Source organism: Anser cygnoides, chromosome 3 (assembly GCF_040182565.1).
Source record: "Anser cygnoides isolate HZ-2024a breed goose chromosome 3, Taihu_goose_T2T_genome, whole genome shotgun sequence".
Classification (NCBI taxonomy): domain Eukaryota; kingdom Metazoa; phylum Chordata; class Aves; order Anseriformes; family Anatidae; genus Anser; species Anser cygnoides.
The window spans coordinates 56,693,839-56,707,240 of record NC_089875.1 but is presented as its reverse complement, the minus strand read 5'-3'; the positions used below and the strand labels follow the sequence as shown (position 1 = coordinate 56,707,240).

At 40.3% G+C, this 13,402-nt stretch overlaps 1 protein-coding gene across 1 annotated transcript in view; it reads right to left on the bottom strand.

The window, feature by feature from the left end:
• Positions 1–13,402, bottom strand: part of ARID1B (AT-rich interaction domain 1B) — a 326,604-nt gene that overhangs the window by 20,942 nt on the left and 292,260 nt on the right. Inside the window, 3 exon segments of the mRNA XM_066994218.1 lie at positions 3,496–3,700; positions 7,246–7,455; positions 12,968–13,126. Coding sequence (XP_066850319.1) covers positions 3,496–3,700; positions 7,246–7,455; positions 12,968–13,126 — 574 coding nt within the window.

Here is a 13,402-nt window from a genome sequence, read left to right as displayed (position 1 = left end):
GAGAGCCACGCACGCCTCGCCGCACGCTGTGGCTATGAATTCACAGTGCCACGGCGCAGCGACGGGAAGCATCGCCTCCATGCCGGTGTTTGGCCGGCTTCTTCTTCTCCTGCACCCATTAGTGCCTAGCGGAACGGTTGCTGGGAATTATTTTCAGTTTAGGACTTGCCACGTGATTTGTGCGTGTTTGGGTCAAAACCATCGAATGCACATGATGGGAAGAGCATTTTGTCTTTGTACCCACTTCTGGAAAGTACTGGAGCCCTAGAAGGATGCTTACGAAGACCTACGGTGCCTTTCTCTCCATAAAGGAATGCCTACACAGCAAAATAACACTCAACAGTTGGCATGGACCTTGGCACAGACCCAACAATCAGGACACAGGGCCAGCAGGGGTCTTCTAATAGCTAGCCTGGCATTAGGCATCTGCTGCTGGTCTTCTCTGCTGGTGGTACTACCTGACCCAGACAGACCCAAGGTGTGATATCAAGGTCTCAGCCTACCACAAGCACATCTCCAGCTTGCACAGCCTCAGAGCAGTGCAAGACACACTCCAACACCTTCGGGCCCCCACCTCTGCCTGGCAGTTTTCTGAAAGAACAGAAGAGGATCCAACAGTACTATGAAGCCAGAATGTTTATTAAAATAGGCAGCTAATCCTATCACTAATACCTTTTCTACAGTGCAAACTGGCTACTCTGATTCCCTTTTTCAACTTTATATAATTGCTGACACTATTCTGAATTGCACTGTACACAGCACTAAGCTATTCACTCCTTTACATATCATTTACCTTATTAGAGTTAGTGATGTAAAAACCAAAAGTGATGGGAAATCCCAAATACAGTGCTACAAGCAAATGAACCCACACTGCTGCATCGCAGTCCCCTGGATTTGACTTGCACATCGCATCCTTTTCCTGAGCAGGTTCTTCTGCTGGGCTCTGCTTGCTACGGTTTTTGCACTGTCTCTCACAGACAAAATACAACACCCCCTCTCTGAGACAAGTCCCCCTGCTTTTTTATCAAATTACCCAAAGCACTAATGCTGCCAACTAGTTCTTTGCAAATGGTTTCTGCTTTGAAGTGGCTCTGCCTACACTGAGCTAACTGCACAACAGAGGCTAATGGTTAAAAGGAGGACCTTACGAGGCTACCGTTCCATGTTGTACCGGGCTCCTGTTCCCTCTGAATGCCAGAGAGTAACAGATTATCTAAAGTACATCCACAACTCTACTTCTTTTGTGCAGTTAAAATGTTAATGTTGGTATAAACCAAAGAAAAGGGGGAGAGAAAAAAAAGCTGACTATTAAAAAGAACAGGCTTGTACTCTCTGCAGCATCTATACCTCAGCGGGATTTCATGTACTAAAGCTGATACACACTGGGAAAGCCTTTCTGCGTACAGAAGTGCAGTCCATTCAGTGACACGAGTTCTTTTCTAGCCAACAAAACAAACCTTGAGATCTTTGCTTGCTTCCCCCTCTTCTAGTCTCTATGTCCTGCTGTGTTTTTATTTTAGAAAAATAGTTTCAGTTCTCCTCATAGGAGGCTTCCTTGAATGTTATGATAAATTTAAACTTGGACTTTATCATTTTAATCTGTGGCACCATGATACAAAAGGACGCTGTAAAAATGGTACGTGTGGTATTTCTGTTCCTTTGTTTCTGGTCTACGTATTTAAATCAGGATTCTTCATCTCAAAGTTCAGCCGATTCACGGGAATTGTCCCTGAACAAACTGCTGAGCGCGGTGTTGGAGGGGGACGGGCAAGGAAGGAGACAGCACAGCACAATACCCTTTCATTTTTAGTACTGCTTCTTAGTTTTAGAAAGAGATTATTTTCCTCTTGACACTCCTTAGCAAGTCTAAACAGTTTCACTCCCCTTACCAGCCTTCTTGGGAATGAGAGGCAAACGCAACATCTTTTAATTTTTGCAGTGGGGCACACTCTGGACATGCCATGCTCATTTCAGACTGATAAACATTTGGACTTGGCTTCACTTCTTGTGTTATGTGTTTTTCTCCACATTCTAAAATTGCCTTGCGAAGTCATCTAGTTGTCTTCTATATTAAATAACCAACATTGGGGTACCTGATAACTGTAGGTATTGACGAGGAAGTGGAACTATTTAAAGTATTACATGAAGAGATGTATCTAGGAGTGTTTAACTAAATGCTCCCCCAAATCCTGACACCAAATACATCACGCTGAAAAAGATTTAAGCCTTATTGCTTTTATCTTCTTCTGTAGTGACAAAGCACTATCATATGAAATGATCTTGTAAAGGCCAGAACTGTATTATATGATGATAAAGGTTTTTGCAAATTTTCTGGTATCCACAATAGGAATTATCAAACTGGGGCGATACAGCCAGCAAAATACCTCGAGAGCTTGCTGGGTCCCCCACTCTCCACCTCCTATTTTCAGCCAGTGAACTGAAATAACAGAAATTAAGTTATTAAATACTTTTCCAGTACTGCCCTCTCACATAGGGATCTGCTATAAACATTCCAGAATTATGTTCTCTTGGCAATAACAGAAGGCAGTCTACCTAACAGTAAATGTGAAGCTAGGTATTAGCAAAATTATTTTGTTGCTCAGATAAGTCTAATAACCAGCAAATCAAAGGAAAAATTTTCAGAAGTCAACTTAATAGACTAATACTTACTACACCTTTTCCTATATACTTAAAATGTCACTACTAAAGAATTTTCCTGTGTTGAATATCAATCATGACTATCAAATCTTGCAAGTCTCAAGTTAAATTAATTTAGAAAGAAACTACACTGTACACGCAAAAAGAATGGCCCAAATCAATCAATTCATGTTCTGATTTTTCAGAGAAGATAAAAATGGTGATGCTAACAACTTATCTGACATACAGGATTAACAACAACAGAATAGAGAGCGTGCCTCCAGACTACAATGTCTGGCCGTGGGGATACACCGTACTCTCAGCTCCCTCCATCTGTCACACATTCAACACGAGCCACATCAGAGCAACCATCTGAGATCCACTCATTAGCCCAGCATCTGCCATCCTGCCTCCAACTGAAGTTCTACCGAGCAACAGCCATGCTGAAAATGCAGCTTCAGAGTCACAGCAGTGAAGGTGCAGGCAAGAGGACCTCATCTTTAGATAAATGGGAACTCCTCCTGGTGCTGGCTGCCTCATGTCTTACAGCACCAGCACGGCCTTGTAGAATGCTTTCATTTTTACTGGAACAACGTAACTCTTTGAATTTTAGGGGTACGTTGGTACACGCATCTTGAGCAAAGACTAGATACGTAACCGTGGATAGCTCTTCAGAGTTAAATCTGACTCAACTCAGGAGCTGGTTCAAGTTGGAAAACAAGATGCCAACAACATATTTATCCTCGCAGTTTGTCTAATATTAGCAAGACATGCTTCTAAATATAAAAACTGCAACCTAGTGAATATCTTGCGCATTTAAAAATGGTTGTGTAAGAGGCTGCAGTTTTTTCTACTTACCAGGAGATGGCGGCTGAATCTTAGGTTGTTTCTTGGTATCTCCAGTGCTGAAGACTTCTGGAGGGGGCTCCTCCCCTCGCTCGATCTTGCACTCGAAGGCAAACAGGTACTGAATGTATTGTTTTTTCAGGGAGCTGGCTGCACTGCTCGAAGTGCCAACGTTCAATGTTGTTGCCAGCTCACGCCACTTCTTGTTTTTATTAACCTAGCACAAGAAATGGCAGAATCATTGGTTTGCAGCAGACTGGCTTGTTTAAAAGTCAGGAGACAAAAGAAGAAAAAAAAAGTACTTAATGCCTTGGTTTACTTTTTTTTTTTTTTTTTTATTTTCCTCTTCTAACTAATGCTCATTACTCCCACACGAAGTAATGCATAGACAGCATTTACAGTTATAAAACCATTAAGGAACCTGCTGATAGCTACATAAAAAGCTTTGCTTGTTGAGAGTCTTCTGCATGGTGCATCTTTTAAATGCCTTGCAGTTTTCCAGGGCCTGTGCTCTTCAGTTAGCAATTTATCTCCAAGCAAATGCACACTCACTCTTACTCTGACACCCACCCACACCCACCCCACTCTAATTAAAAAGCAGCTTCTAAAAACTAATTTAAAAAGCAATAACAGTGCTATTCTGCAATTTAAGTGTTTGAGCACTGATATGAAAAATATTTTTTTTTTCTCCAAACTAGCCACCAGCTGTCAGACAGTTTAGCCTATAATTCCTGGTTCGAGTCCTTTCACTTTAGGGCATCTTGCAGGGACAGATCAATGATCCTTTTGCTAGACGAGAGGCAGAGTGAAGTGAGGCCCCTTGACTAATTAAGGCAGACTTCAAACATGCAGGGCTAGCCCAGCAATACCCTGTGTTACATTGCTGACTGCACAGCTCCACTGTGAGTCTTGTTTACAGTGCAAGGCTGAGAATATCCGAAGAATCTGTTCCTGAGTTCTTCAAACACAGCTGATCTGCAATAACAGCTCAGTTCATTTGTCATCCTGGATGATGCCACTGGCTCACTCAGCTGTACCAGTCGTAGCAGAGAGTATTTTGCTGTAACACCTGATGCCCCAAAGTTCATTCAGGCAGTTGTGCAATTGCTAGGTATGATCCAAGGAGGGGAGATAGCACTGAAATAAATGGGCTATGAACATCTGAGCATCTGGGCTGATGCTGGGTAAGAATCCTGATTCTTGCATGCCACGATACCTTGTACTTGCCCTGAGGCCTTGTACTTGCCCTGAGGCCTGAGATTTTATGATTGCAGCGTAACTTTTCTAGCTACAAAGGTTATCGTTAGCCACACTGTTCTTGTGCCTTTATGCCAGCAAAAGAACTATTTCTTACATTTCTCTCTGTGTTTAATAACATCGTAATTGCTGCCAGTCAGTGAAGGTATTTTGGGGATGGCATTAATAGTAGGCTGATTGGCATGGCTGTGTGAAGTGCTTTTATTTCTCTGGTAGATCCTGCAAGAACTCAGGAGTTAAAGGAGAAGAGATTTTCATAAACTGCCCCTGCTGAGGCTTGAAATCCAGTTACACAGCCCTTTGTGCCTACTGACTTACAGCTAAGTGGTACGTAATGAACACATTGTATAATGCAAACAGGAACATTCATGCCTAAATGCCCACTGTACTGGCATTTAAAAGAAGACTGCCAGCAGCTGGTCTGTTCATGTTGGGACCCCATCAGCTGCACGTATTCAGAGAACATGTACTGCTGCTGCTCAGCTACGTTTCCTGTCACTTTCTGGGCAGAATCAGGAGATGTGGAGCGTAGCAGCTGGAGCAACAACTTTTTAGAAGAACATCACTCAGATGCATTTAAATAAATCTCATCAAGCAAAGCACTTTGCCTCTCAGTAGGCCCAAACAGATAAACATGGTGATCACTCATGTGGGCATACCAGCAAAAACAGAAGCCTTTACTTTCAGTGTCAATTCTTATCAGTACTGAAGCACACAAATTTGTAACTCAAGATCCTTCAAAAATCAGGCTAAGTGAACAGCATCTATTCTTTGGCAATGCATAACGTCTACCATTGCAAATTAACACTGAGTGTCTCAAAATAAAATACATTTCAATGTGATAAGCAAACATTAACGATTCTCCAGAACATCCCATGTGTCCCCATTGCTTTATTTTTGATACCGAGTCAGGCTACGGGCGCAATCTCGCTGTACGAGGCAGAGCAGCTGCATGATACGATTTACCTGTAATAAAGTTTCTGAGCTAAAAGTAATCAAATCTTTATGATGCTGGGGGGCATGAGCTGATCACTAAAAATGTCAGGATACCATCTCTTACCCATATATAGCATTTAACAACTGGCAAGGTGAACTGTATTAGGTTTCTCTGCCTTCCTCTACTAACAGCAATAGCTAGCATTTCTGGACTTGAAGGGCCAATGATCTAATTCAGTAGTCAAGTCCTATGTTGTGAAGTGTACCATTAAAAACAGCAGTAAAAATGGTATTAATTGATGTTGGAAGTTTCTTTCCTGAACTAACCAGATAAATCATTAAGATGTGCTCTCTTTCTGAGGATCTAATTTGATTTGCCATATTTTTGACTTAATATTTTATAATTAGTGTAAAATTATATATATACATAGGTATATATACATATATATACCATTAAATACTACACAGATATTTATCTATACACCTGTCTTTAAGACTTAGTCTTACAAAGCATTGGACATCCACAGACATTTTTAAATCCACAGAAATTATGGGTCTCAGCATTTCACTGTAGCTTCTAGCATCTAGCCAGACTGATCCTGTAGATGCCAAGTATGTTTAGTAAGCATCAGGAAATCACCAGCTAATATCAAATACACAAGGTAAGTCTGCAAATGCTGACCATTTACTCCTGCTTTCCCTTTTGATGGTGCTAGTCAAAAAACATTTAGTTTTGCTCTGCGGTGGTCAGTCATATAGAACCTTACATAAGTTATTTCCATATACCCCTTTGCAAAGTTCCAGTTAACTGGTGAGAATACAAACGAAAGCTTCTCCCATCTGTGGCATAGCAAATAAGTTCAGCAGGGAGAACAAGGCCAGAGAAAATTGTATATTCTGTATTCTAACATTGCACTTTTTTATTTACAGCTCTTCCTACTTTCCTTTTCCTTCCTCTCAATTAAGTAAATCACCTTTTCTTTGTAATGATTATGTTTGTAAGGCAAACTGAAATATCCTCTAAGTGTTTTCCGAACACAAGGAGAGCACAGTCTGTGCTTAAAACACAATTGTACTGTATAGAGACAATTGGAGATGAAAGATTTGGGAAGAAGGACTATTTTCAAGAATCTCTCTGCCACTTCTCTGGAGAAATGAACTGATTTGTCCCAGAGGCAGCATACCTATCTGGGAAGGATGGATTTCAAAATCTCCTTTTTCTTTCAGCTGAATTCCTTTCAGCTCTATCATCTGTTTTCTACATGTGACTCTGATACAATGGTCTTTTTCTCTTCTTAGCAGTATTACTGGATTACCCTGAACAGGTAACCCGAACAGGTAACAGCTTCATCTGTCTACACAGTTGATCAATTTTGATTCAAACTGTAGAATTTTAGAGCAATTACGCAGCCAAAGATGAACTCCAGACAAATATAAAAGCATGAATATGTTGAAACTCTACATCAACTCTATTGTCAGAGCTGAAAATGAAGTTGTGTAACCGGCAAGAAACATTCTAGAAAATTGTGTATTGCCTCTTCAAAAGGTTGGCTTTTAAGCAATTCTCACCTGTGCTAAACCTCCAATCTCTTTGACACAGACGTACAGCCTGAACAGGTCTAAGGGCTTCTTGCCCACAGCAGGCAGACTGGCCACAGGTGTGCCCCTCTCCTCCATGAATGTGAGGTACCGGTCTACCCACATCTTGCGCTCTGGTTCGTTTCCTAGTTCATAGACTTTTGTGATCTTCTCTCCAGTTGTGGTAGAGGAACTTGATTTCTGAATTGCAAAAAGAAAAAAAAAAGTTGGGGGAAGGGTGGGAGGGGGAGGGAAAAGAAAGTAAGAAACTCACAACATTGAAAAAGAGAAGATGTCAAACAAACTAAAGCTATCACACAACAGTCAGGAATGAAGGCTACTAGTTCAGGCACAAACAGTACATTCTGTCCATATACTGAAAACTCAGCTTTTTAATTAAAAGGGCCCAAACTCCCCATTTTCATGTTTCTTTCACCGATCTGAACTTTGGATCCCAGAAGGCAAGTTTCTGATGTTGCCTCATTTCATTTTAATAACAGGTAGTTCTCACATAGTCCTTCACGTCCACTTGTCTTAAAGTGCTTTGCAAGCAGTAATTTGGGCAAAAATAAAACAAACTTGTCCCACTCAACTTATCTTAATCCTAAAAAGAAATGAAATGAACACTGCCTTTCTACCCAAAGAGGGGCTAGAAAACCTAAAAGTGTTCCACCAGAACAGGAAATGCACAAGAATATCCTAAAGCATGAATTATGGCAGTCTAATACACTAGGGAGTAGTACTCAATTGAGAGTCATAAATGGTAATGTTTTACTGTCTGTCCACACCACTGCTGGTTAACAGAAAGAAGATGAAGAGTGCCTACAGTACAAGAAGATTGGTGGCAATACTCTTTGTGAATTGTGAATTAGCTGCCTGAGACAATAATGCTCGTGAGTAGCTACTACTCTCCTCTCTTGAACGAGCACAGAAGATGGTCATTTCATATGACCTGCCTTGAGAAGAGTGTGTGTATTATGACCCAGGGAAAAACAGGATTCAGAGAAATCAAAGCTGAACCACAGGAAAACTGAAAGAGGTGGAAAGAGCAGAATACTTTCATGTGTGGCAGAAGTGCAGGAGTGAAGCCCTTCCGTTGCTGCTGTTCCAGCTTTACAGCCAACAAAAGCTCATGCTATCCTGATGTCCTTTTCTTCTCAATCTAGAGATGGCAGAAAGCACTGAGGCTGCTACAGGGGCTGGAACACAGATCTTCTCACCATATCTTCTTTTTCCATCTGTGAGCTGGGCATTGTGCCACGCGTGGATGGACCAGGCACTGAGGTGCCTCTGGTCAGACAACGGAGAGGGGCTGTTGCTACAGGAAAAGACCCTCCTGCTTGCGCAAGGTGAAGATTTGCTCAGCACTGGGAGATGGAGTGGCTCAGAATTAAACACAAGAGAGAAAGATTGATATAAAGCTTTGGGAAAGGAGCCAAACACATGAAGGGAAACATACGCTTTCTATCTACGTAGTGAAATCCTAATCTTGGTTGTTGATTGCAGCAGACACTTCAAAATCATCTAGTCAATCACTCTTCCCCTTCTTTGCCTTCCCTTACTTTGAACAGGATACAGTACTACTTTGAAGTAAACAGTAACTTATTTCTAGTCGAACACTTCTAAACAACACCCTAGATGTACCTCACGGATGCTACAGGGCCACCCACCTGTCCTCGTCCCCACACAGCGCTGGTGAGGGCTGGCACTTGACACCATGAAAGATGCGGTGTGGTAGCATCAAACTGCCAAGGATTTTAAAAGCATTGCCACCATTCATCTTGCACATTAGCCTGGAAAATATGACAGGCTCTGTATCTCTCTCCAGCTGAAACTTGGCAATACTGGAGGAGAGCCAGGAGAAAAGAAACACGAAGCCAAGAGGGGGTGACCCAGCAGTTTCATGAGCCATTGCTGTTCTTTCCAGTGAATGGATATTCATTTTAATTAAATAAATAGCCTCCTGTAAAGTCTTCTGCCTTGTCTCCCGACACTGTGACTCCTTTGCAGTAGTTCTTCCTACAGAGAGATGCTACTACCTTCTTCACTTAGAAATAAGACACACTCCTGAATTCACTTGAGTCAGATTCAGTTGTGTTATAGATCCTACTGGTGCCAGAGTCGAGGCTGAACTCTAATTCTAAGGGGCTGGCAGGAAAGCGTTCTGACGTGAGTCCTGCAGATTTTGATTATGCAATGGAAGCACAAACTGACTCTGTAATGGCAACTACTTTACTCAGAGCGTCACTTGCTATGTATTTGGGTCTTTACGTAAATCGGTGTAACTCTTTTCAACAAATTCACTTTGTCAAAGATTTATTTGGTGGTGGGTGGAAAGTGGGCAGTAGGCAAGTCCTATTGCTACTAATTTGATTTTGTAATGAAAACAGATAACACGATCGCAGACTTGAACAGCAGAATAAACTGATGCTACTCCTCTACCAACTGCAGCAATAACAAAGTTACTCTACTGTTCATCAGCATTAGCATTAATTTTAATCTCATACTTAAGATGCTACAGAACTCCTATACAAATCAAGGTGGGAAATTCCAGCTTTTACCCAGCAAATTTTGTACGGTCTTTTATTTTAACACGCAAGGCAACAAAGAAGTTTCTATTTCACTTTTATGGTAGTTCACTATTAAGAATGTTCGGATTTCCCAGTTTTACATTTTCTTTTTTTATGCACTAAGATTTTCTTTTTCAAATCAGATTCAGAGCAGAATGGAGACCAGTTAAGAATTTTTCATTCTGGGTTCTTCCACTGTATGTCTCAAATAATGTTGCTTTTCAGCAATGTGGCAGCAGGCTCTAAAATGACAGTATAATCTGAAAACTTTTCACAGCTTACCGAAGGTAAGAAGTGTTTCTTACTGTGTGAGCTTTCAGGTTGTCAGGCTTTGTAAAATGGGTGCAATTTTCTTCTAAAATGAAATGTTAACTTTAGAAGAATGCACTGGAGGGAAAAATGCTATTCCTCAAGAGTAAAGATCTTTTTCTCTTCTCTATTTTTTATAAATGTAAACATATAAAAATGACAGATGTGTGCAAGCTAGTCTACACACAAACAAACTCCAGATCCACATGGGCACATTCAGCTGGAAGACTAAATTTGCCTATAGGTCAATGTTAACCCCTGGAAAATAGGGGTTTATTACAAGATGATACCATTAACAGATTGTTAGCTCGAGTGAGGGCACACCAGGCAATGCTGGAAGAACACAGATCGTGAACATTTCTTTTGTAAAGTTTGTTGATAATTTTGGTGATAAAAGAATGCTGGTGCAATCCTGTAGCACATACCTTCACTAACTTGGTTGTATCCTATCCTGCCCTCAATTCCCAGTCATTCTACAGATACGACTGGCTATGTTTAAATGGGTGATTAAAAAAACAACAACAAAGAATGTGGATACCAAAGCCAATTCCCCTATTAAATTTCCCTAAGCTCATACTTTATTTTCAATACACCTATCCCCTACTGAAGTTGTATAGCTCTAACACAGACCCTTGCATGGTGAGGCTACGTAATCCTTGTCCTAGAGTGACCCTGCATAGTGCAGACCCACTTTCAAATTCTCTTTTAAAGGATTTTGAAGATTCTCAGACTGTCAGGGATGAACGCTACATGTAAAATTAGCAGAGCAGAGATGTCCTTTTACCTATACACCTTAAGAGCCCTCACAACGTAACACAAAACAGTTCCTTCTTTACATTTTGTTATGCCTCGGTTCCATATAGAACTGCTGAAAGAGAGGATCCACTTAGTAGGATCACAGGGATATTGTGAGTCCATTCACCCTTGCTTTTATCCTCTGCTGGAATGGAGAAGTTGTAGCCCAAGAAGCAGCTCTGGGATTTAATGAACAAATTTGGCCTGTTTTCAAGTGTAACAAAATGCCTGCAATCAATCTTCCAGTCTATGTCAGGCTGCTGTTGAAGTCGATGAAGTTATCCAATACACTGGCCTTCATAGGTAAAAAGAGATCAGCTAATTTACAGCACTCATTTTTCCATCATTCCAAAGCACTGTATTTATCCCTACCTGTGCACCAAGAACCTAACTGAAGCTAAAGGTCTAGCGGCACTTGAAGAGAAGGGCGTTCCAAAGAGAAGCTTTTACACTGAAAACACAAACTTTCTCTATTCATTTTTTCCAACACTAAACTTTGCCATATTTATATGGAAAAAAACTCTACATATGTTCACAATGGCTCTAGGATTTGTTGTGTAGTTTATACAATGAGCTCAGGAATGCATTGCAGAAGGACTTGATGGGTCAGACAGCCTATGCAATAGATCTCTTGCTTTCCTCCAGAAAACCTACCAAGCTCAAAACACTCTTACAAAGAAAATTAACCCCGTTTTTGGTACCACCCTCTTAGAAACACTGTTAAGAATGAGACTTTGTGGGAACAAGTAACACCAGCTGCCTTCTGAGACTCAAAGTTGCTGCCAAATAAACATCAAAACATCGAGGTGGTGCATTTCATGCCACGCCGCCCCTCTGCTCAGGGCATTCACATCTGGCTTTTGGATGGGTAGACCTTTGTTACTCCAATTGGCCTTCCTCTGATTTTAAGACATACTCTGTAACATATCGCTTTGTGAAAACTAAATTGTTATCAAAGAATTGTTGCTATTTTAAGAGAACGTCAACATTGGAAAAAAAAACACTTTATATTTCTCAAAAAAATATTGCAGTATTTTGCTACAAAGAAACTATTATCATTATTATTTTTAGCAGAAAGAAAATAATAGAAGAACAACATACATTTTCCTATTAAAGAACACAAAAAGCAAAAATGGCCAAGTAGACATTTGCTTCCCATAGGCCATATAGTCTTAAGGCAACATTCTCTTTTCTATATATGTCTATATATGTACATAGATTGTTCTATGTGCATATATATATATATATGACATTTATTTTTTTAGTTCCATGCACATCTCTCAGGTTTTTCTTGTACGAGAATGACTAAACATTATTCACCTAAAATAGTTTTCTAAGAACTTACACATACCAGTTTTATTCTACCCACAATCTGGGTTATTTCTAAATAATTGAAAGAAACAAATCAGAAACAATTTTGTTTTAGATCATATCCCGAGAACCTAATATATGTATTTCCACATACACAATTCAAAATATAAAATGTTTTGAAAATATACATGGCAGCTTTTTTGTGGTGCTAAGTCTGCAATTCAAACTTTCATGTATCTTTTTTTTTCCCCCTTTCCCCCTTCCCCCTCCCACCCCCAAATAACACTAGCAAAGACAAATGCAGCAACCAGAGTGAAGACAGTTGTGTGAAGGAGTTTGGGCCCAGGAACAGAAATGAATTTGTCCTTAACAACACAGTCCGCATGCTTGGAAGCTGATGCATTAACAGGATGTTTTCTTCACAACAACTGCTGTATTACCAGACAGCACACTTGCATGATGCACGCAATTTTACTCTTTCTTATTTCAAAGTACTGTTGGGACAAATTTTGCCCTTGGATAAGCATGCTCAGGCCCCACTGAAGCCAGGCAGTGGAACTTACAGTCATGTGTCCGAGAGCAGAATTTGTACCCAGTGTTATAAAGAAAGAAAACTGTTTAGTGGATAAATAATGAAGAAAAGGAATTTATAAAACAAACAAGCAAGCATTAAAATATAATTAATTACAAAAAAATAAACAAAAACCAAAAAAACCAGAGCCACTTACAGGGCTTGATGGAGTCTTTGGCCAGCCTGGGCTGCTAATGCTATCACTTTCATCTCCATGAAATGAGGAGATGCTAGCAGAGCTTGGGGACATTGGGGAAGGGACTGGCAGGTTGCCTGGGGTTGGGGGCTGAGAAATACCCTGAGAGCTGTAGCTATCCTGTGGTAGAGGAATAAAAAAAAAATAATATGACAAAGGCAGGGCAAACTTTATTAAAAACAAAAAAAAATACATCCAGTTTAACAGACTGACCAATTTTTTATATATAAAATATATATAAACAGATAGACACATACAGAAAACACACACATATATAAATATATTTATATATATATATAAAGTATTAAAACAACATTCTTAATTAGTATAATTTGGAAAGTTTGCTGGATGCTTGGCTAAAGTCACTAAGCCACCATGCTTATTTCAAGCTCACGT